The sequence below is a fragment of the Aricia agestis genome, chromosome 6 (assembly GCF_905147365.1).
Source record: "Aricia agestis chromosome 6, ilAriAges1.1, whole genome shotgun sequence".
NCBI classification, from domain to species: Eukaryota; Metazoa; Arthropoda; class Insecta; order Lepidoptera; family Lycaenidae; genus Aricia; species Aricia agestis.
Window position 1 is genome coordinate 5,332,255 of NC_056411.1, and position 25,750 is coordinate 5,358,004.

The 25,750-nt window shown below is 36.7% G+C and overlaps 2 protein-coding genes across 2 annotated transcripts in view; both read left to right on the plus strand.

Annotated features, from left to right (window-relative positions):
- The window catches only part of LOC121727921 (myb protein), a 525,795-nt gene that overhangs the window by 442,923 nt on the left and 57,122 nt on the right, over positions 1 to 25,750 (plus strand). The gene's annotated exons all lie outside the window — the stretch shown is intronic.
- Positions 355 to 25,076, plus strand: LOC121728088. The gene is made up of 7 exons (XM_042116195.1): positions 355 to 446; positions 5,820 to 6,036; positions 9,105 to 9,247; positions 10,872 to 11,013; positions 13,848 to 13,971; positions 17,656 to 17,767; positions 25,072 to 25,076. Exons 1-7 carry the CDS (start codon positions 389 to 391, stop codon positions 25,074 to 25,076), a joined length of 801 nt encoding a protein of 266 aa, XP_041972129.1. The 5' UTR covers positions 355 to 388.

A 25,750-nucleotide genomic window follows, 5' to 3' on the forward strand; every position in this document is an offset into this window, starting at 1 on the left:
CCAGGCGTTTTCGATTCTGCGATCGACTAATGGAAGCTTTATTCGTCTTTAATACTGTTCATGTGTTTAATTAAATAATTCTCTTTAGCAGATGTAATTCTTGGGTTTGTTATCTCATACCTATAGCTGTTTCTGTTACTTACTATAATATTATTTTGACTCATTAAGTTTATTGTTAAAACCGTACTTTAATTACTATAAGTTATTAAAACCTTATAAAGAAGCCTCAGTCTTAGTAAAAACGTGGTAAAAACTAATAAAAAACTAATAAAAAAGGGTCACTTTTTGACACTTAGAAAGAAGAAGAAGAAATGAAGCAGTCAAACGAGCAATGCAATATTTTTTGATTTGATTACGTAAAATCGGTAATGAATTTGAAAAAATTGCTATGTTATTGGAAATATCTGCGTTTTTATCTGTTGTATTTTATTTCGGAATAGCTTACGGTAAGTATTTTTGCAGATATTAGTTATTTATTATCATAAGTATTACACAAGCGCACCCTTCATAACTACATCCAATAAGTGGGATCAGCCTGGTAGACTACAGGCCCATGTCGAAAATGGATGGGTCATATGAACCACCTGGTGACCTATATAGGACGATATTAGAGCATAAAATAATAAAATGTAGAACTATGCCGTCACTTGTAAGCTGTCCAACTGAGTGCTAGTGAGAATTCAAAAGTGCATGTGCAAAAGTGGTTGAGTACATTTTGGTCATATGATCCTGTACGGCATTTTTACCATCGATAGATACATGAAAAATAATAAGAAATGCTGAAAATTTTATTTTATTTTAGCCAATTTCCATGGTAAATTTGGTCATTTGATTTTATACGGCATACGTTTCATACAGCTTCGAATCAATTATACCGCAACGCCGTACAAAAACAATGCGACAATGGAAAAAAACGAGGGTTACAACCCCTTCTTTTCCAGTGGTCCGGGGGGTGATTTCAATCAACATAAAATTATTATTATATTTTGGAAGTATCTTATGCATAGATAATATTTTTTTACATGCCGTACATTTTCGTTGGTCCAAAGGTTTGTAGGAGAAAAAAATACTTAAGCAAAAATCCATAGAACGGAATGTAAGAAAAATCCATACAACGAAATATATCGTTTTTTTTTCCAAAAAAATAGTTGTTTTATTAGGGTTCCGTACCAAAAGGGTGAAAACGGGACCCTTTTACTAAGACTCCGATGTCTGTCCGTCTGTCTGTCTCCAGGCTGTAACTCAAGAACGGGAATGGCTAGAGATTCGAAATTTTCACAGTTTATGTATTTCTGTTGCCGCTTTAACAACAAATACTAAAAAACAAAATAAAATAAATATTTAAACGGGGTTCCCTCTATGGGAACCCCGTGAACAAACGTGATTTTTAGGGTTTCGTAGCCAAATGGCAAAAAACGGAACCCTTATAGATTCGTCATGTCTGTCTGTCTGTCTGTCTGTCCGTCCGTATGTCACAGGCATTTTGCTCCGAAACTATAAGAGCTATACTATTGAAAATTGGTAAGTAGATGTAGTCTGTAAGCCGCATTAAGATTTTGATACAAAAATGAAAAAATTATGAAAAATTTTACGGGTCCCCATAGGTACAACTGAAACAAAATTTTTTTTTTCATCTAACCTATACGTGTGGGGTATCTGTGGATAGGTCTTCAAAATCATATTGAGGTTTCTCATGTCATTTTTTTCTAACCTGAATAGTTTGCGAGAGAGATTCTTCCAAAGTGGTAAAATGTGTGTCCCCCCTTCTCTAACTTCTAAAGTAGGTGCATGATAAGTCTAAAAATAATATATGATGTACATTACTATAAAAACTACCAACGAAAATTGGTTTGAACGAGATCTACCAAGTAGTTTTTTTTATACGTCATAAATGATAAACCTTAAATTAATTTTCATTAAATCAACTGAAATATAAAAATAAATCAAAAACCTTTTAATTTCATTAAAATAAACCTCATAACTGCTGCGAAACCCTTCATGGGCGAGTCCAACTCGCACTTGGCCGCTTTGTTTTGAAATTTTTTGCTCGATATCAATAATGGCAACAGGTAGACACCTAAAATGTTCACAAAATACTTTATTTCATTTTAAATTTAAAAACAAATAATAACATTTTTAAAAAGAAATAATTAAGGGGGGGGGCTCCCATACAAAAAAACACAATTTTGCTCTATAATGGTATGGAACTTTGCTTACTCTGCATTAAAATGTACGGCATATTTTTTCCTAATTTATTTATCTTAATACTATTTAAGACGAGGGAAAAATGTAGAAAATTGCTTTATTAATCTATGAATTTTTAAAATTTCAGTTTTTGTATTTCTCTTTAATTTTTTTAGAACAGTTTCTTTTGAACATCAATACTATATAACAATCGTATTTTACAATATCATATTAAAGATAAAGTTGCCGTACAGAATCAAATAATTTTACAACTTAAAAAATCAAGTATACCATAAAATTAAGATTATTATTCAAATGAACAAAAATTTTTTGACGGCATTATTTTTAATAGTACTTTTGAGTGCTAAAATAATATTTGGAACCGAAGCCGTACTGTTTCAAATGACCCCCCGGACCCTTGAAAAACAGGGGTTTGTAACCCTCGATTTTTTTTCTATTGTCGCATTATTTTTGTACGGCGTTGCGGAATAATTGATTCGAAGCTGTATCCAAACAGTATGAAACTTATGCTGTATAGAATCAAATGACCAAATTTACCATGGAAATTGGCTGAAAATAAAATAAAAATACCGACTTAGTGGCGCATCATTTTTGTACGGCACTGCGGGCTTTCTTATTATTTTTCATGTATCTATCGATGGTAAAAATGCCGTACAGGATCATATGACCAAAATGTACATGCACTTTTGAATTCTCACTAGCACTCAGTTGGACAGCTTACAAGTGACGGCATAGTGCTAAATCTTATTATTTTATGCTCTAATATCGTCCTTTATAGGTCACCAGGTGGTTCAGATGACACATCCATTTTCGACATGGGCCTGTAGTCTATAGGATCTATGTACTATTTGCATTTATCATGCCCATCCGACGCATACTATTATTTCGCTTACAAGCAAATCAGGACAACAGTCTCTCGTAACAATATTATTGTTGTTCCAACGCGAGAATCGAATCCACAACCTTCAAGTCTAAACTGTATAGTATATTCCTACAAACGCAACAAAGGTTCGGAACTAATATTAGAACCGATTGAAGAAAATATTGAGATAGAGCTAGGAGAAGTGACCTAACTTCTCCTAGCCTCAATCTTATAAGTCTCTTTCAGTGAATTTATTACTAGTAATCATTAATTATTATGTAGCTACGATTTCAAGTGACTGTTAGAGCTGTAAGGTGTAAGCCTTATTCAAACTAAGTACCTCAGGACTAGTATAGTCAGATTTAGATGTTTTTCATTTTATTGGTTTACTCCATCGCCTAGGACCGGATTTATAATATTTTTTATGAGTATATGCCACTTTAATTTTGCCGCCCCATCTACGAACTCTGCGGCCATCCTAGGATCCTGCCGCCACCCCCCCCTATCAATTCGACATAATATATGTATGTAATGCCGATTAATGTCCAGTTTATGATCAGCGTCTGAACAAATGTGCCAAATTTCAAAAGTGTATGTATATTTTATGTATGTACTTAGGATGTACGTTTTCATGTTTGTGTTCGCCTACTCTTCATCATCATGATATCTCAAGAACTACAAGTCCGAATTGAGTAATTCTTTTTTGTTGAACTAAGTACAGTTTCACATAGGGAACACTGCAAGATTCATCAAAATCGGTTCAGTAGTTTCTGAAACTTTAATCCTTATTACGTACAATTTTAAAGCCAGTATTATCTTTCTAAAATACTATTGTTCTTTGTGGACTGTACCAAGTATTTAAATGAAGCTGATCGCTGTGGGAATGAAGCTTTGAGATTACCTTATCAATACAGTAATCCCTTATCCCCTCTTAAGCCAATAAGAGTACTAAGTGGTCGTTCCAATTACCATCCAATGAATACTTAATCAAATCCTTTAGCACCTTGTAGCGTTAATACTTTCGAAACCACAAGAAAAGCTGGAATAAATTCAATTTTATCTGGTCTATGGAATGAGCAGACAAAGCGAAGATGCAATGAATAGGATAACTGCATTGCTATTTTATATACTTGATTTTACGCTTATAAATAACTAGATGACGCCCGCAACTCCGTTGCGCCAAAACTCGTTTATCGCGCGGGGACCGTACATTTTTCCCTGATATAAAGTATCCTATGTCATTTCCCGGAACTCAAAGTATAGTAGTAAGATAAGCGAAATCGGTTCTGTTCAAAAACTGACAGACAGACAGGCAGACATAATATTATACCAAATTTTAGCAAAATCGGTTCAGTGACTTGGGCGTTAAGAGGTAACTAACAGACAGACAGACGGACAGACACAATTTATCGTTCATATTAATAATATGCATATCGACGGTGGAAAGGCAAAGTACCAAGCGACATATAGCTATTTTTACAGGAGAGTCGTTTAAAGATTCATCTTTTCTTTAAAAAATCATAGAAAATTAGCTATTAGAGATATTTTTAAAAATCCAACGGATTTTTAAAGTATTTTAATGCCTTTATTAATTAGTTTATAAAAAAAAGGTTTTTCTTTATACTTAGCGTAGAAGTGGCGTTTGGTTACAATTTACCTAAATTTAGAAGCAGGTAAAAGTTACCAACCGACAAAAACGTTTTATCTTTCAATCTAGTAAAGATATCTAAATATATATTTTTTCCAAATGGTTCGAAGCAGAAAGGGTTAAGTAGAGATTTTTTTAATTAATTGAACAAGCAAAGGGGTCTAAATTTCATAATATTCCATTATTATAACAAGCAATGTTTACTATATGACAAATAAAATTCTGTTAGTGTATGTAATTATTTACCTGCCGCCAAATAAATTTGAGCTAGAACTCAAAAGTTTTTACTTTTTAGACTCAGTGAGGAAATTTGCTCAGTATCAAAAGTGCTCGTAGAGACATGGGACTAAGACCAATCGATAGAGAAAAATTCGCTGATTCCGAATATATAAATAACTCATTTTGACCCCTAGTGTCACTTGGTAACTTTTGCCTTTCCACCGTCGATATGAATTGGCAACACCAGTTCGCAGCATCTTTAATACACACGTCGACAATTATTAAAAGCAATATCTTTAGCAGTTTTCGTACTTTGAATGTCATGGCTTATTATCGTAACGGTTCCAATTAAAAATTGTACTCGCGACCTGAAACTTTTGACCCTGATCTGACATCAACAATACAGATACAGTCCATAGTCTACACGTATTAAAGATGGTTACTGTACAATGTTCATAATACTATAGTGAAAGGACAGAATAAGTATTTATAATTGGTACATCTCATGATGGACATCTTTGAAGCCAGTTACGATTTGGACATAGTGGTCGAAAAAATAATAATAAAATAATAATTAATTTAAAACTTTACATATTTTTTTTTATTTTAAACAGTTTTTTTTGCTTCATAAAAATGTTCTGAGACAGCGAAAATAAATTGTACAAAGCGCATTGTAGTGTGAGTGGATGAATCTTTGATAGTTTGCGTTATTGTTACTATTTAGTTATTTGTGATTTTACATTTTTTATTTTCTGCTAAGCATAAAATCCAAAAGTTTAGATTATAGAGCGTATAAAGTCCATCCATTAACTCCATACCAGACAATAATTTTTGCAAGTCGGTTAAAAACTGAAATAATAATATACTGAACATTTTCCTTTGCAGATTCAATACTTGACGACGAAGCAGAAAGAGAATTCGATATCATAGACCGGGACGCGATCAGTATTGACAAGTATAATGAAAAAATATCAATAGCTAAGTACATAGAGTGTGACAACTTCAGAGGGTACGCCGCGAGATGCAGAAGCGACGCCGCACTCATTTACAATTCAAGCAGAATGTCGCCGCCCGCGCCTTTGAAAATAAACGACTGGTGCAAGTTTGTAGCTTAGAGTATGTACGGGTAGATATGGCAAGGAATAGAATATATTGGTTTTTAACATCTATACTATATTATAAAGAGGAAAACTTTGTTTGTATAATTGTAATGAATAGGCTCAAAAACTACTGGACCGATTTTTAAAATTATTTCACCATTTGATAGCTATGTTATCCACGAGTAACATAGGCTAAATTTTATTTTGGAAAAAAAAGGTTTCCGTAAGATATTTGGGTTTTTCGGACACAATGTGTAAAAAATCTACCAGAAAAGTTAATAATTTTGCGTACGCTGCCTAAACTATAAAAGATAGAACCATAAAATGTTCCAATTAGTTGTAGATCTTATAAATATCTACAAAAAAGTCCGCGACACACTATACCTTTCTATGTCGAGTGAGGCACAACAACCATTTTTCTATTTAAAAAATCTTAATTTTTTTGGACTACATTTAAACGAGTTTATTTCACTCATTCTATTAATCCTTATCAAAATAAATTATTTCATCACTAAGTACAGTTTATGTAGATAATATTTGGTCTTTGAATAATCAAAATTGGACGTTTGGTTTTGAAGTTATGGCGAAATTAAAAAATTACGATTTTTACTGCACGGCCCGTTGCGAAGTGGTTGTCATCAAGCGGCGCGGGTGTGCGCGTGCGTGAGGGGATTTTAGATATACTATAATAATAAAGCTATATCCACACTGTGCACTTTCATCTTCAATTTTCGTCATCTTCTTTCATTCAACTGTCGTATTGGCGCATTCAATTATTTTCTTAAATATTTGAAAATGCCTAAGAGAACTAGGTCGGACGATCATGACGCCATGCTTATATTTTAGTCACGTCAATAAAATAATATGGGCAAAACAACATTTGCCGGGACAGCTAGTCTCTATATTATGAGTATATAAAACTCATAGGTGACTGACTGACATGGTGATCTATCAACGCACAGCCCAAACCACTGGACCGATCCGGCTGAAATTTAGCATGCAGGTAGATGATGTGACGTAGGCATCCGCTAAGAAAGAATTTTAATCAATTCTACCTCCAAGGGGCTTAAATAGGAGATGAAAGTTTGTATATAATCTCTTAACCTCTTAACGCAAGCGAAGCCGCGGGCAAAAGCTCGTATATTATATAATTGGAATCTCGGAATCGGCTCCAACGATTTTCATGAAATGTAGTATATAGGGGGTTTCGGGGGCGATAAATCGATCTAGCTAGGAATCATTTTTAGAAAATGTCTTTTTATTCGTGTTTTATCGATAATAATCGATAAACTAAAAATACGACTCTTTCTGACATCTATTGGCGAATGAAAATACTATTTTGTGAGCAACTAATTGCTTTAACGACACAACAACAGCTAAAGCTATTCCAGCAGATGGCGTTGTTCAGTAACACGAAGCAATGAGTGTTTGCTATACCGAGCAAAGCTCGGTCATCCAGGTACTTGGTTTTTAATATACCATAATATATATCGTCTGATAATGAGTGGAAGTTGAAGTGACCACTAATTTGTTTATGGGAGTTTCTCATATAATATTTGCTGTCATATTATCAAAATGACCTATCGCCTCTTTAGCCTTCTTACAGACTCTTACATAGCGATCTTACAATAGTAGACTGTAGAAAATCTTTATAGTTTATACCAGGGGTTCCCAAACTGTGTGCGCCCTGGTGCGTCGTGGAAAGGCAAGAGGGGCGCCGTCGTGGCCCGTGAGTCGATTCTCCATCATTTCCCGAAATTATAATTATGTTAAGCAGGTAGATGGTTAAGTATTAATTGTTTATAATTGTTATTTACCAATTACCTGCTTAACCTATAATAATCATTAAAGGTGTTTATTTATGTATCTTTTTCTAATAGCTAGGCAGAGTAGGGCACCGTGACAAAATATTGTAACGTGTAACTGCGCCGCGGGCTGAAAAAGATTGGGAACCCCTGGTTTATACTAATCCGCTCGAAAGGCAAACCGTCAGATGAGCATGTTAACAGATAATAATTTGAAGTAGCAGAACAATGATGTTTCTACAATCGGTGATTAGCAATTTTCAAGGTTATTTGAATGACCGTTAGCTGTTTTTTTTATGAAATAAGGGGGCAAACGAGCAAACGGGCCACCTGATGGAAATCAACTTCCGTCGCCAATGGACACTCGCAGCATCAGAAGAGCTGCAAGTGCGTTGTCGGCCTTTTAAGAGGTAATAGGGGAGGGTAGGGAAGGGAAGGGAATAGGGGAGGGTAGGGAAGGGAAGGGAATAGGGGAGGGTAGGAAAGGGAATAGGGTAGGGGATTGGGCCTCCGGTAAACTCACTCACTCGGCGAAACACAGCGCAAGCGCTGTTTCACGCCGGTTTTCTGTGAGAACGTGGTATTTCTTCGGTCGAGCTGACCCATTCGTGTCAAAGCATGGCTCTCCCACTTGTAGGTGTTTTCATAGTAGGTAGTGATGATTTTCCTGATCTTGCTTAGAATTCCTCTTGGATTTCCAAGCGTCAACTTGTATGTCATCTATGACGTACAAGTAAAATGGAAAAGACTCATTAATCAACGCCCTGTCTACTAATTTCCTCGTCTGTATCGGAAACTAAATTCTGAACTTATTCTGTTCAGCTTGCAATTGACTACTATCCCTAAGTCTTGGTGCAGAACTCTACCATGTTATATTAGTATTTAGGTACAGTACATAATATTGCGAAAATCATCACGATAATATAAGACGCACAATATAATATTAAAATGTGTACAATATATACTGAGAGAAGGCCCCATGGTACCTAGTCTTGCCTTTATAATAATTTTTATTGCAGTAAAATGTATGTGAAATGACCTCTGCCCACTTCTTCCCGCTTAAACGGCTGAACTGATTTAGGTGTTGATATGGAGATACTTTTAGAGACGGGAAAGGACGAATGATAGTTTTTGTTGCAGAAAACTTACTACGGCCCTTCGCGAAAAACTAATTTCGGCTCAACGGAGCTGAGGGGTGACCTAGTGCTAAAGAAGGTGGAAACAAAATGGATACCACAGTTGATTTATTTGTGTTTTAATTCCAGAGCCATTAAGCTGCTGGTGAAATGCGCTACCTTGTGGGACGCCAGCTGTGCCGACGTCACAAGCCGCCGTTTCAACGCCGAGACGGTGAAGGGGCACGCGCATGTCGCTTACAGCATTTGTGACAATGAAGTATTTGTCACTCGTGAGTGAGAAGCAGTTTCAAGTCAACTTAAAGTCGCTTTTCCTGTCTTGCGTCAATACGCAACGACAATTCACCCGCGCTCAGATCTAGCCCGCAAGCGGTTGACAGTATGCTCCTGGCCGTGCGCATGTTGCCCGCCTGACAAGAAAAACGTCTATTTTTATAGACGTTTTTCTTGCATCCTATCATTTTTGATAGGATGCAAGCAACTTTCATACTAGCAGATCCGCGCGTGTGCGGTGACACGCACGACAGGAAAAGCGCCCTTAGAATAGCGCAAATCGTGATAAGGCAAAGCAGGGTATGGGGATTTCGTGTACGTGTTTTATGAACGGAGCGTCTGTGGCCTATTATAATAGGTAGACCTTTGGTTCGTACTCGCAGAGGATGCAGGTTCTATCCCAGGTAAAATCGTGTGCCAATGAGTCATTTTCTGATCTCAAGTACAGTGAACAAAAAGATGTGCATTGTCGCTAAAAGATGTGAATAGCTTGATATAGCTTCACCAATTTACTTAGATCTGCCATCTTTTTTTTTATGAAATAAGGGAGCAAACGAGCAAACGGGTCACCTGATGGAAAGCAACTTCCGTCGCCCATGGACACACGCAACATCAGAAGTGCTGTGCGTTGCCGGCCTTTTAAGAGGGAATAGGATTACAGGATAGGGGAGGTAAGGAAGGCAATAGGGAATAGAAGGGTAGGGAATTGGGCCTCCGGTAAACTCACTCACTCGGCGAAACACAGCGCAAGCGCTTTTTCACGCCGGTTTTCTGTGAGCCCGTGGTATTTCTCCGGTAGAGCCGGCCCATTCGTGCCGAAGCATGGCTCTACCATGTGAAAAACCTACCATCTATCTACCATCTGCCTGTGAAACAATTTCTCATTACTACATGTCGCGCCTGTTTCAGAAACTTTAGCACAATTCAATTCTAAGTACAAACAATTTATTATTTACAAGCATCTTCTTAAATTATTGAATAACAAATAACTTTTAAACTTTACAACAAGAGAAAGACTTGTTGTCTAAGTAGTGAACCTTTTAGAAGATTTTTACTCTTCAACTTCAAGTTTGAGGACGCTCAGGTCAAAGACTAGAATATTATCTATTGTGATATTCACAGAAATTGTCTTGGTTTCGAACTAAACTTTAAAGCATAACGTAGTAAGTAATTTAAATATTAAATACTTTGGGTAACGAAAAATTATATTTGTGCGATTCTTGCTAAAATAGGTATTTAACATATTAAAGGAATGTCTTCGTAATGGTTTTTAAAAATTTACTCCACGTATTAGTACTTATGGTGAGAGATTCTAATAATATGAGAAAAAAAAAGAATTATTTGACATTGATTTAAAAATTTTAGCCAAATGCGCACCTTTTTTTTAAGTATTTATTTTTTTGTACCTACCTAATGCACCTTATTAATTCTTTCATATACTTACCACAATTTTTACTTTTTTGGTACACTTTATAGAAAAACTATCACGCCTATTGATTTGTGCTTTAACATAGTAATTTTTGTCATGTAGATGTGATATCATGAGTCAGTCAAGGTGTGACGATACGAGACTCACAAAGCTCGGCTTTTAGCTAGTTTTGATAATTTATCCACTTTCCACAGAGTATAAAGAATCCCTGGCTTGTATAGAGAACTCGACAAGCGCGTGGGAATCCTGCTACGCTACTTTTGACAATGTGCTGGAAGAACAAAAGAACAATTCTCTTGAGTGGACTCACTATGAGGTGCACTTCGTTTTGTGCTGGTGAGATGTTAAGCTTCGGCCAAACCTACGCGACCAAAGCGACTGCGAAGCGGGGGCGTCTGCAACGCGGGGCGATCGCGTCGGCAGAGCGGAAAAAATCTACGGTTTCGCACCCTGGTGTGCACACCAGTTTCTCGTTGCAGACGCTCCCGTCCCGCGTCCCGCGTTACTGACGCGTAGGTTCGGCCGAAGCCTTATATTTTGACTGCTTTTATCTTTCTTTTTAGACTATATCTTTAGACTTGAATTATTATCTTTAGTAACTAAGTACCCTTGATATCAAAATTACAAGTAAGATACTGCAATTTTAATAGTAGCTAGTATGACAAGACAATTTGATCATCAAAAGTTGCAAGTTTTAGAGCTTACGCTCGTTTAAAGTTGCGATGCGACAGTCTTAAGACAGACTATTACGAGCATAATTGCTAAACAAAACACATGAAGGTCCACACACACAAAAGTCTTAGGACTGTCGTGCATCAAGTGAGCGCGAGTCCTTAAAATTTTCAATAAAAATAAATTCAACTATCCAGCTTTATAAAACTATCTTTCTCCGCTAATCTACGAAACACTTAGTATCCAAATAGATATGGAAATAGTTTATTGGGTACAAACAGGTGAAATTCAGCGTAACGTATTCCAGCTGAAAACCGTTAGTCGGTTTGAATAAAACATGAACCGAGTAGCTGGGCGATTTAGAAACAAAACCGCCGGTAACTTTTCACTTCGACCGGTTTTATGGTGTTCAATATTTAATCTTAACTATTGAATAGTCTTCTAGAGGCCCTGTATGTGCTTCGGTACGTATAAACTAAAAAAAAATGGAAATTGCTTGTATGGTCGACTCTGAAAAAGTTTCAATTTGAGAGCAAAGTCTTTGTCCACACTGTGCCTTTTTCTGTTCGTCAAGGGTATGCGTTATAGTGCAGTCAACAGCAAACGTGAGGCATGCCCGCGACGCATCCCCTTTGACCGTACCCAAAACTTCAAAAATGACAATATTGCTGTTGCGTTCCTTGACGCATTCAATTATTGAATGCGCCAATATGAAAATTGATGACGAAAATTGAAGATGAAAGTGCACAGTCTGGACATAGCTAATAGGTACCTATCTATTAACAAAATGATCCGCCATGACCTATTGAATTCATTTGATACAAAAAGAAATTATAAATGAAGAATTGCTCCGTTCATGAAAAAATTGCTGCGCGACCGATTTTTTGCAAACTTCATAAACCATCTACTAAATAGTCCGAACAAAGCCTAAAGGTGAATCCAAACGAGCGTAATTTGTGAGTTGTGAGTCGCAGAATTTCGGTCGCGTAAATATCTTTTCATATAATTCATGAGTCGCAAAATTACGCTCGTGTGAATCAAACAGCACTTTTGTATGAAACTGAATGCAGCAGAATTTCTGCCAGCCGAAATTCTGTGACTCACAAGTCACAACTCACAAATTACGCTCGATTGGCTTTACCCTAAACCTTTGGTTTGGACTTTGGATAGATGAGTCCGCTCTTGAGTTATAAAATTACAACGACAAGTGGCATTGGCAAACAAGCAAACGGGTCACCTGATGGAAAGCAACTTTCGTCGCTCATGGACACTCGCAGCATCAGAAGAGCTGCAGAGGTGCGTTGCCGGCCTTTTAAGAGGGAATAGGGTAATAGGGGACGGTAGGGATGGGAAGGGAAGGGAATAAGGGAGGATAGGGAAGGGCATAGGGTAGGGGATTGGGACTCGGCGAAACACAGCGCAAGCGCTGTTTCACGCTGTTTTTCTGTGGGAACGTGGTCGCGGTCGAGCCGGCTCATTCGTGCCGAAGCATGGCTCTCCCACGTATTTTATTTATAGATATTGCCGATAGGATGCAAGTGAGCCATATTGGGGGTAGGATTTCAGCTTAAACATCGTTGATTAATGATGTTAGGCCGAGTTTACAAACGCATCCACGGCCAATTACACTTTAGATTCACTGCTATAATTTATGTAAGGTAGAGCTTGAGTGAAATCTCAAATAAAGCCAAAAATGTGTTTCTTTCTTAAGTATAAATATCTATTTAAATGTTTTTTTTTTTTTTTATAAAATAAGGGGGCAAACGAGCAAACGGGTCACCTGATGGAAAGAAACTTCCGTCGCCCATGGACACTCGCAGCATCAGAAGAGCTGCAGGTGCGTTGCCGGCCTTCAAAGGGGTAATAGGGGAGGGTAGGGAAGGGAATAGGGGAGGGTACGGAAGGAAATAGGGGAGGGTAGGGAAAGGAAAATGGTAGGGGATTGGGCCTCCGGTAAACTCACTTACTCGGCGAAACACAGCGGAAGCGCTGTTTCACGCCGGTTTTCTGTGAGGACGTGGTATCTCTCCGGTCGAGCCGGCCCATTCATGCCGAAGCATGGCTCTCCCACGTCAAAATGTCTGTCATCATCTTCACGTTACTATTTACCATGATGCATTGATACCACAAAAAAGCGAATAATAATGGCTGTTTAAAATATAAAATAATAGCTGCCACACCGGTTTCGGTGACGGTGGCCGGTTTCATTGAAATCAGGCCAGCTACGCAGGAGTAATTTTATAGTGCCCAAGTGTGTGTGTCTTGTGCGCACACAAGAGCACTCTCTATTACTTTACTCTCATAACCCAGTGAGACGGAAGACCGACACGACCGGCGAGAGATCAGGCGCAGGACCGACTTTTTACATGCCCATCCGACGCATGGATCATCTTACTTGTCAGACAATCAGGTGATCAGCCTGCATCGAAAAAGCCTGCGAAAATATAATATCCAATATCATTGTGTTTCCAATATCGATGGTTGAATTGTTTTTCCAGTGCCCGGGCCCGGTTCCGTCGCTGCACTCTCAACCTGCTGTTCTCTTCGCCGCACTGCACGCAGGAGCAGGCGGTGGTGTTACAGAGGTTCTCTGCCATAGTCTCAGAGGGTGCCGTGTATCAGGTAATGAAGTGGCGTTATCACACACACATACTTATCCACACAACATGGACTATCATATCCTAAAATCCGACCGTAAAATTCTGCATGAATCGTTTTTTTTTCGATCAAATATATTTTAAAATAATCTTTAGAACGTATAGAATGGATTAATGTTGGGTTGCCTTGTTAAAAGTAGCCGCAAGTACCTCTAATTGAGCAAAATGAAAGCCCGTAATACAAACTTGCGTGTATTCAATAGAAAAGTAAGAGAATTAAGAAGGAATGACATTGAGGAATGTCAGGACAATACACATAAAAATAAAAACGCCTGTTAAATAAAAATAGCAATCTTGCAAGTTCTCGACTTCCTCAAATAATGCCAGGCATAATAATTGTAAGCCTGAACATTTGTCATATACAAAAGTGATGGCAACCCCAGTTTTCGGCTATCGTGCAACTGGCAACCATGGATATTCATATACAAAATGCATAGAACTTTAATTTGGTATCAAAATTATTTAAAAAAACGATGCTTCAATTTTGATGAAGAACTATGTCTGTTTACGGGCTGGCAACCCTAGGTTGCGGCCGACTTAGAGCTGGCAACCATTTATACCTTATTTTCTCACGTCATTTTCTTTCAAATGATGTAAAATTTACTGAAAAAAAATATACATGCAAATTATGCATTTATCTCATGAACATTCAACTTAATTAGAGGTACTTGCGGCTACTTTTGACAAGGCAACCCAACATTAATCCATTCTATACGTTCTAAAGATTATTTTAAAATATATTTGATCGAAAAAAAAACGATTCCTGCAGGAATTTACGGTCGGATCCAATACTATCAGGGAAGTTGATTCATAGGCAGATGGCGGATCTACGTCATTTGGTCGTGTTATGACAATAAAATATTATAAGGGTTAATTCAGACCGCAACGCGACGCGTAGATGCACTTCTAATTTTGTACTGAATTGACAGATTTCAATTGCGTGAGACGTCTTGCAATTCTGTCAAATCCATACAAATTTAGAAATGCATGATCTACGCGTCGCGTTGCGGTCTGAATTGACCGAGACACAATAGACATAACGACCAGTAGTTCGACTGCAAAGAGACGGACAGGTTTCAATATATGTCAAATTCGTCGGGTTTCACTAGGATTATGAACGGAATGTGCCTCGCGCTGGCTGATATAATTTATTTTTAAATATTTAAAATAAAGATTTCAAAATTGGATTCTGACAATTTTAATCGCATGTGCCAAAACACAAACAACAATACGATCAAAGAGGACCACGTCCAGCGAATATGTCATAGTTTTAAATTCGTAGGTAGCAAGTTAACAACCCTAGCGACGATTTTCATCGTAATGCGTCAAATTTAAAAATTTCAACATCAGTTCTAAGTCGGCATACTCTATAATTTTGTCTACTCTGACCGAGGCGTGATCTGTTGGCTGGATTTGACAAAATGCAACCAAATTACGATAGGTCCGCCATCTGCCTATGAATCAACTTCATCAGTACAATCACACACAAATTATGCTTCCCTATAATAAGAGCCGTGAAAAATACACACTGATGGAATTTGCGTTTTTATTGCACAAATTATTAAAAAGTTATTCATAAAAGAGTAAAAATACTTTTAATAATTTTCATATTTCATATACTACGATGTAAATGGTTCAGCCCAATTTTGAAATGATAATAATATAATCTTGGGCGTACCCAGGTTCTGGGCCAGGGGGGGGGGCAAATTACCCAGGTTCTGGTGCCAGGGAGGGGGCAAATCACCCAGGTTCTGGGCCAGGGGGGGCAAATCAGATTTTTCATAAGCTAGGTGTTTATAAAGAATAAAAAATTAATAATTTTTAGTTGTAAAAATATTGTATTGCAAACAAATGGCAAAAATTCGTTCTTAATTTTTTATTTTTATAGATAAAAGTACTAGATAATATACTTAGTAGGGACGTCAACATGATCCATGGGTCAAGCTGCCCCCCCCCCCTGCCCCCCCCCCCCCCTCGGTACGCCCATGAATATAATGATTATGTTACAAAATTATATAAGAGACTCCAGTCTCGACCAAGAAAAAAACTGTCTTATTTTGCGGGACAGTCAATATTTTGCGGCCGTGAGCGCATTGCTTTATAAGTATTCTGACGTCTATGCTGCATACTGGCGCGGGCGGAGTGATGATTCGATTAAATTCACACGAAGTAATTTGTGGCCGTTGTCAGTGTGGCCTGTCTCGGCCTATGACTATGATACAGGTACTGCAGTTACAATATAATCTGCGAATTCTGAAGCAAACAGGCAAAAATATTATTACTTGGCCACGGTAGAAATACGAAAGGGGTGAACGTTGACAGATTTTAGGAACAAACTGACACATAACATTTCTTGCTTATCTGTCACTATGTCTTGCCTGGAATCTATGATATAATACACGCTAAGCACTTACTGTCGCTCTTATTGTGAAATTGCACTAGATGAGTTCAGATGTTTTGCAGGCATATACTACAGTCAAAAGTCTTTCCAAAGCTAAACCGGATAAAAGACCGGACCGGATGTTTAAGATGAAGACCTGAAGGATTTCCTTATTACAATATCAATAGCTAATTAACTCGTAAAAAATTTAAAAATATAGTAGCACTGACACAGATAAATAAAATACAAAATGCATACCTAATAGTGAGATTGCTATTGCTAAAAAGTATTTTATAAGTAACACATTTACCTACTTTATTCTTTCGTACAAACTTTTCCTGGAGCAAACTATTGGAAAATGCACAATTTTGCAGTCCATTTACTGTTATCATGTTAGCTTGTTTGTTTTGTCGGTAATTTAATTTTAAGTTCCAGAAACTTTGACCCTGAGTTCGTATGACTAAGTTAAATTGAAAATGAAAACTTAAATCATTGTTACCTAGTGGCTAGTACCTACACTACATTATTCTGTACTTTCGTTAATGTTCTTTTAAACACTACTTTGAAACTTCCAGTATTGGTTAGTTCTGAATTATTATGAAAAGATCTTAGGAAAGTTTATGATAAAGTGCTAAGTTGCATTTTATTTCCTCCTTTAGTTTTTGGCTCTCAATTTCTACTATTTTTAGGGTTCCGTACCCAAAGGGTAAAAACGGGACCCTATTACTGAGACTTCAATGTCTGTCCGTCTGTCCGTCTGTCTCCAGGCTGTAACTCAAGAACCGCTATAGCTAGATTTCTAAAATTTTCACAGATTGTGTATATATCTGTTGCCGCTATAACAACAAATACTAAAAAAAGAAATATTTAAGGGGGGGCTCCCATACAACAAAATTTTTTTTTCTATTTTTTGTTCGATATCAATAACTGCAACACATAGGCACTTGAAATATTCACGAAATATTCAGTTATATGTATACTTCAATAATCAATAATAAAATTTAAATAAATTAAATAATTAAGGACGGCTCCCATACAAAAAACACAATGTTCAGCCTATTTTTGCTCGATTGAGGTATGGAACCCTTCGTGCGCGAGTTTAACTCGCACTTGGCCGATTTTAATTATTTATCGTCAAGCAACAAGCACGCACAATTCAAACAAAACAGGAGATTTTTTAATCAGAGTATTCTTAGTTGTATTTTTGTATCATTAACTTAAGTTCCTGCAAATGTCGGGAAGTAATTTTTAAAATTTTTGTTTTCAAAGGACTGTGATCGCAACATGATGTACGAAAATTGTCCCGGTGGAGACCCCCGGCCAAGCGAGAGAATGCTACTGAGGTTGACAAATGGAATACCAGATGCCACATCCAAAACAAGTATAAGCATTGTTCTTATTGTAATATTATGTTTTACTTTGACGGTATTTAAATAAATTAATATTTAAATAAATTAATTTCCTAATTTCGTGTTTAGTTTTATTATTACAAAACTATGGAAAAGGTGGTAAGTGAGTCTGTATTTACTCACTTTAATGGATAGCTATTACCTTTGAAAAAAAAATATATATACCTATAACGAAAAATTGATGAATTGATTGTTTTATATATAGTATATATATCGTAATTTTTTTTTATGGATAACTGCCACACTTACAGACGAATAATAATTACGTGGCATCCATTATAGGATCATACAAGCGACAGTCAATTCCGTCAATCATGAATTATGTTTGACTGATTGTGACTGATGGACTGATGAATGGTATTAGACGGTCACTCAATTCTCTTCAGTTTTATGTCAGTCAAAGCCAACATTTTCAAAGGTATCGTTTCTAATTTTTTTTACTATTTTGTCAGATGTGACAACACTCACTTAAAATACGTGACTGATGGTTGCATGAAGCAAAAATCAAGATATCCAGATTTTCGTCAATCAACTTCATGCAACCATCAGTCACTGCATTACAGGACAGGTTATGCATCAGTCACAGTCATGAGTCATGACTGTGGTAAAACTACGACAGTATATTATAAGTTTATGGGTAAAACTGACAGCAAAACCTACTGTACGGTGTAATGTTTGCCTAACTGATAATGAGATGAAAATTTTGACATAAGCCTACAATAGCTGTCAAACTCTTAATTAATTGTGTTGAAATCATCAAGTTAATATACCTAGCGGAATAGAGCAACAATCTCGAGCTGTCAAATGAAACCAAAATTGGTTTTCATCTGTGTGAAAAATATGTGTACGTATACACTTACACAAGCATGATTGAACATGAATTCTATGAGATTAAATTGTCAACGTGCGGCACGGCCGACTGGACGTCAAAAAAAGAGTGCTGCTGTCATGTATCACACGTCTCTTTTTACCACGCAGTGTTACTGATAGTGACATCTCTCTTGCTCAGGCCTTTGTTTCTCTATTCCGCTAGGTATATTAACTTTATGGTTGAAATGTAAAAATAAAATAAGATTTATTTGTTGATATGTGCGTTTTTTTATTTGCGGGTATCAGTACGCGATATATTTTGAATATCAGAATGCCATTAAAAGTGTAAAGCAATTTTTATTTCGTTATTGGTAGCACGTGCGCACTTGCGGCGGCATTTGTCAGCCGACCGATAACAGATTGCGAACAGTAATTGTTTCGCTGCAATATGTCAATGGAATGTCACTAAAAATCGATTTTAATATTATCTTTTTTAGTGTTTTATTCATAAAGTTAATATACCTAGCGGAATGGAGAAACAAAGGCCTGAGCAAGCGAGATGTCACTATCAGTAACACTGCGTGGTAAAAAGAGACGTGTGATACATGACAGCAGCACTCTTTTTTGGACGTACAGTCGGCACGTGCCGCACGTTGACAATTTAATCTCATAGAATTCATGTTCAATCATGCTTGTGTAAGTTGTATACGTACACATATTTTTGACACGGATGAAAACCAATTTTGGTTTCATTTGACAGCTCGAGATTGTTGCTCTATTCCGCTAGGTATAATAACTTTATGGTTTTATTATACAGAATGTCAGAATATAACAAAACAAAGTGACTTTTGGATGTGTGTGTGTATATATTAGATTGGGTTATATGCATAGAGTTCACTGTGAAAGTACTCAGCGCTGTAACTTTTTTTGCGACTTCTATCGTCGTTATGAATTTGCCCATACAAAATGTATAGGTAATTAAAAAGGTAACTTTTTCAGCACTGCTGCCTTTCACAGTAAGCTCTGTACATGGACTCATACTCATGCTCCTAAAGCATTATCATTTTGTTTTGTTACATGGTACACCGTTTAGTTCCTCTTGCGCAGATCCAGGTTAAAGTTAATACCAGGTTAAATAGTGTGTTGTCTCTTACATTCATCATAATATATTTTACAAAAGAGATAACGTTTAATCCGGGGTTAACTTTAACCCAGATCTGCGCAAGTGGGCCTTAGGGTTGATTCAGACCGCAACGCGACTAACTTCAAAATTTATATAAATTTGACAGATTCGCAAGACGTCTCACGCAATTGAAATCTGTCAAATCCATACAAATTTATGCCGCGCCGCACCTCGCCTCGCCTCGTCGCGTTGCGGTCTGAATCAACTCTAACGGCCGTTCCCAATATTTGATCTATCTCTGGTTTTGCCCTACTAGAGATAGGAATAGCATTAGACATTAGAAACATATATTTTATGTCAATTGTGAGCTATTCCTATCTCTAGTAGGGCAAAACCAGAGATAGATCAAATATTGGGAATGGCCGTTAGAGGACGAGAAGGTAGCTGCACATAACAAGTGAATAATATAGCACACAATTTGTAAGACTAGTAAGCATTTTGATTGTTAAAGAGAACGTGTAGGACTGTAGGAACTACGTAGGGAAGCAGAAGTCAAAGGTACGGATTGGCGACGCACGTTTTCTATAGGCAATCTTTAGTTACATATTTTCATCCCTACAAAATATATTATGTGAGACGTTAACAGTTTTGTTTTCGACAAACACAACTGCAGCCGTCGAGTGCCGTCGACAAGTTTCGACGGCAGTTGTATCTGCCGTTGGCAAGTGCCGTTCGTCTGTAAGAAGCCTAAGTGTTTATCATTAACTATAAGAAGAGAAACAATTATTAACATCGAACAGCATCCAACGCAATAATATTATGCTCTCAATCTATCTCTCTTTCCCTCTCTAGTAACCTTAACTCTTGATTATTTTTTAGCTAAAGCTATAAAAGTCTGTAACAGTATCAAACCAAAAAATAACATCGAATTTCAATCAAGCCTACTCGTATTTTTTGAATCACTAAAGTATTTGAAACAGTATTACAATGCTATTGAGGAAATCCACAGCGTTATATTTTTCACAATATAAGCTCTTTGTGGTATCAATAGGTTCAATAGCTTTTGGTGGATTTACAAAAGAAAAAAATACAATGAAAGTTTCTTAGGTAATGTTACCGATTAGGCCTCAGCCTCGAAATCAGCGGGCTCCGGACGGGAGCGGTAGCGGCGGCGCGGCGCGGGAAGCCGTCTTGTATGACGCGCGCCGCTGCCTCCGAGGCCAGTTTCATAATATTAATCTATACTGAGTGGAGCGGCGCGTTTCAATGTATATATGTGTATGGAACTGGCCTTGAGGGCAGCAGCGCGGTGGGCGGTGAGTGGCGTTCTAGACGGCTTTCCGCTACCGCTCCCGCCTCGCTGCCCGCAAAATTCGAGGCTGAGACCTTACTGTGTTACATCATAATACTATAATATGTTTTTTTATACAACCTATTTGTTAAGTATACTGACTTTCTATTGGGTTTTCTTTTTTTTACTTTTTATTTCCCATTACGTGATTGTTGCGATTGTGTGGAATACATAACTTTCTTTGCTGTATAGTCTGGAGCCCAGACCTTATCCACAGCACTTTGGATTGCTGTGGATAAAGTCTGCAGGGTTAGCATAACAACAGTAGACATGGGAAAGAATCGACATACTGGCAGATTTTATCAACAAAATGGCGGATTTCCATTGTCTAACTGATACTTTGTCCTGTCTAACTTTTTTTAATGAAATGTGGGGGCAAACGAGCAAACGGATCACCATCAGGTGATCAGCTAAGGAAAGCAGCTTCCGCCGCCCATAGACACTCGCAGCATCAGAAGAGCTGCAGGTGCGTTGCCGGCCTTTTAAAAGGGAATACTGGGTAATAGGGGAGGGTAGGGATGGGAAGGTAAGGGAATAGGGGAGGCTAGGGAAGGGAATAGGGTAGGGGATTGGGCCTCCGGTAAACTCACTCACTCGGCGAAACACAGCGCAAGCGCTGTTTGACGCCAGTTTTCTGTGAGAACGTGTTATTTCTCCGGTCGAGCCGGCCCATTCGTGCCGAAGCATTGCGTAGAAAGAACGTAAATTATTACGTAGAAGGAAACCGTTTCTATGGTGACCATGCTACGCCTGCTGGTCAGAGTCTGGACTTTGGAACTTGAGAGGTATCACTATTAAATGTTAGGTAATTATAGAGAGATCTATTTTTATTATTTATTTATTAAATAATACATTCTTACAAAGAAATACCCATTTTAAATATTATGTTTGTAATTTTAATTTACACTTTACATAAAAATCTCATTTTTCTTCTGTTATTATGCCTGCCGTTACTTGATTTCGGAAATTAACAAATTATTTAACAGAATAAAATTATACAACCGAAGGGCTTATACGTCATAAAGCAGACCTTTCCCTCCGGTGCCATCTGTCCAATGAACTTTGCGTTTCGGGTTTATTTATCAAAAAAGTTTCACGCAATGGGGTGTAGTAAAATTTTACTGTCGCGGACCAGCTGAAAATTTTGATAACCAGAAGAGTAAGGTAAAACTCGTTGAAATTCTTAAGGTATAAGGGATACTTAATATTATAAAGCGGAACAGTTTGTTTGTTTGTTTGAACGCAATAATCTCAGGAACTACTGGTCCAATTTGAAAAATTATTTCAGTGTTAGATAGCCCTTTTATCGAGGAAGGCTATAGGCTATATTTTATCTCGCTAAAACTAACAAAAGCGAAGAAATAGAGAAAATTGTGTAAAAAAATGGAGGAAAACTATTTGAAAGGGCTTATTTGAACGCGCTAAAATAGGGAACTACTGGTCCAATTTGAAAAATTCTTTCAGTGTCAATTTGTCCTATTTATCGAGGAAGGCTATAGGCTATATTTTATCACGCTAATACTAATAGGAGCGAAGAAATAGAGGAAAGTGTGGAAAAAACGGGGGGAAATTATTTGAAAGGATTTATTTGAACGCGCTAATCTCAGGAACTACTGGTCCGATTTGAAAAATTATTTCAGTGTTAGATAGCCTATTTATCGAGGAAGGCTATAGGCTATATTTTATCACGCTAAGACTAATAGGAGCGAAGAAATAGAGGAAAATTTGTAAAAAACGGGGGAAATTATTTGAAAGAGTTTATTACACGAACTACTGGAGCAATATTTTTGTTATTTAGCACAAATAAAACAATAACTAAATTAAACTAAGAATTCTCCTCTAACCGTATGGAAAATGATTCTACTTAGAGTTTCTAAATAGAATCATATTTAATCAGAGAAGCACAGATTACTAAATATTTATTAACTTTACTACATAAACTAGATGTAATATTTTGTTGCGCACATTTTTTCCTTTCAAAAACTTTGCAATGTCCAATCCACGGGACTAAATGAGATGTTTTATCTAAATCGGTTCAGTGGCTTAGGCATTAATAGATTATGTAAGTAGGTTAGAATGGTTTCGGCCAAGACACAATTTTGCACTTTTTATAATATTTTTTTTTATTTTTTATTATTATTTTTTTTTATTAAGATAACTACAACCTTAAAACTAACTATTTAAATATGCAATGTATAGTTAACTAGAAGGTTAATTAAAGTTACCTACTTAAATACAGCTTAAATACTAAACTAAAGCTTAAACCGACTTAATTAGAATATCTAAGTATAAGCACACATCATTTTAAAACATCTAATTACTATTACATAAATTTAACTAATACAATGTACTTAAACAAAGAAATAATATAAGAGAGGGTAGAGAAGAAAAAAAAACTTAGATTGCCTCACTACCATTTCATGGAATGTTGCGTTGAGGTAAGATATGGCTTAGTCACACTACAATACATACTTATTATGTTATAGATAATAATATAGAAACTATTACAACCAAAAATAACTTTGACTCAATTTACACTAATTATCATTACTTATATAACTTTCTAGCAGCAATAGGTATATCACATGCAAAGTCATAAAATAATACTCAAAATAAATTAAGATGAAATTAATGAGCGCTCTCACCAGATAAAATGCTTTTTATTTTGTTCATAAAAGATTTTTTATTTCCAACAAAAATGTCAACTTCAGAAAAGTATTTATTGTAGCTTTTTGCAACTCTTGTAAGTACAGAATTTTGGCCATAAGATGTACGATGCGAAGGCACACTAAGCATAGGGGTGTTTCTCGTGCGATAAATTGGTGTGTTAAATGTTATTTGTGCAAGCAATTCTGGGCAGTTTATACGCCCTCGCAGTATATCAAAGAGTAGGCTCATATTCATTAGAGAACGTCTATCCTCAAGAGATAGTAGGTCATAAGTCCGGCAGTTGTCTGTGTAGTTGGTAACTTTATTTTTAATTCTGAAATTTATATATTTTACAAATTTCTTTTGGATTCTTTCGATTTTGCTGATGTGGACAGCATAATAGGGTTGCCACACTTGACAAGCATACTCTAATATACTCCTGACATATGCGTAATAAAGTACTTTTAAACTAAGAATATGATTGAATGGTTTGCAAGTTCTTATAATAAAACCTAAGTTTTTGTAGGATTTACTTACTATCGAGTCAATGTGTTCAACCATATTCATTTTAGAATCAAATAAAACACCTAGGTCCTTTACTATATTAACTCGTTTTATAGGAACACCATTAAACATGTAATTGTAAATTATAGGTAATTTCTTACGACTAAAAGATATGCATTGGCATTTACTTACGTTCACGGAGATTTTATTTTGTTGATAGTAATTGTATATTCTGTTTAAATCGTTTTGTAGTTTCTCACAGTCATTAATTGATGATATACTTAAATATATTTTTTTATCGTCAGCGTACGATAAATGACGGGTATAAAGTAAATATAAATGAATGTCATAAATGTACGCGTTGTAGAAGAGTGGTCCTAAATGTGATCCTTGAGGCACGCCTGAAGGAACCTGTATGTAATCAGACTTGTATTCGCCCATCACAACCGCCTGAGAACGATTAGACAAGTAAGAGGTAACCCATCGCAAAAGGTCTCCGTGTATACCCAACTGAAACAATTTCTGTAAAAGTATAGTATGGTCCACTCGGTCAAAGGCTTTTTCGAAATCCGTATAGACTACATCCACTTGACCATCACTTTCCATTTGTTCTAAGACATAGTTTGTATGGATTGCCAAGTTAGATATAGTAGAACGGCCACGAAGAAAACCGTGTTGGGTATCAGGTATACCTTTGATAATAGTAGGATATATGTTTTCAAAAACTACTTTTTCCATCATTTTAGCCAATGTATTTAAAATGGAAATAGGCCGGTAGTTAGTAATCTCAGTTTTTGATCCTTTTTTAAATACAGGTATAATGTGGGCTTTTTTTCCAGATTAACGGAAACACACAATCCTTCAAAGAACGTTGAAAAAGCAAAGCAATAGGTGATGCTAAGCTATCTGCGCATGAACGTAAGAATATAGGCGGGATGGCGTCGCAGCCTGGTCCCTTATTGATGTCAAGAGATCGAAGCATTTTAAGGACGTAATTTTCGGTGATGTGTATAGAGGATAGGCTCTCATTGTTAAGTGAAAGGCTATTTGACGAAGGTATATCATTTTGTTCATCACTATTGGTGGGCCTTACAAAGACACTTTCAAAAAAATTGTTAAAAGCAGAACAAATTGAAGTCCCATCATTAATTACCTTGCCATTAAATGAAAATTTATGAGGGTACATAGATCCGCCTTTTTTTGATTTAACATAGGTCCAAAAATACTTAGGCCCAAATATTATTTTATGTTCTACATTGCTAGTAAAGCTAGCAAAACATTCTTTTTGAATCCTGTGTTGCCGGGTCCGGGTAATATAAAGTATGGATAGTAATAGTTGTTTATTCGTTGTTTCATTTCTGCCAAGCGTACTGCGACGGTTCACTGGATTTATTTTAAACCACTCACAATTGTGTTAACATAATTCATTTCCATTTAAAACAAACAAAAGCTTGATTAATGTTTCCCACAGATCTTCCGATTTGATACAGTTACAGCACAATACAAGTGCATACAGTA

Bases quoted from the DNA above. Each gene is read 5' to 3' on its own strand.
- LOC121728088 (XM_042116195.1), top strand. From the start codon at position 389: ATGTTATTGGAAATATCTGCGTTTTTATCTGTTGTATTTTATTTCGGA. The intron at 11,014-13,847 runs GTGAGATGTTAA...TTGTTTTTCCAG, and splicing joins GTGCACTTCGTTTTGTGCTG to TGCCCGGGCCCGGTTCCGTC. The intron at 13,972-17,655 runs GTAATGAAGTGG...TTGTTTTCAAAG, and splicing joins CAGAGGGTGCCGTGTATCAG to GACTGTGATCGCAACATGAT.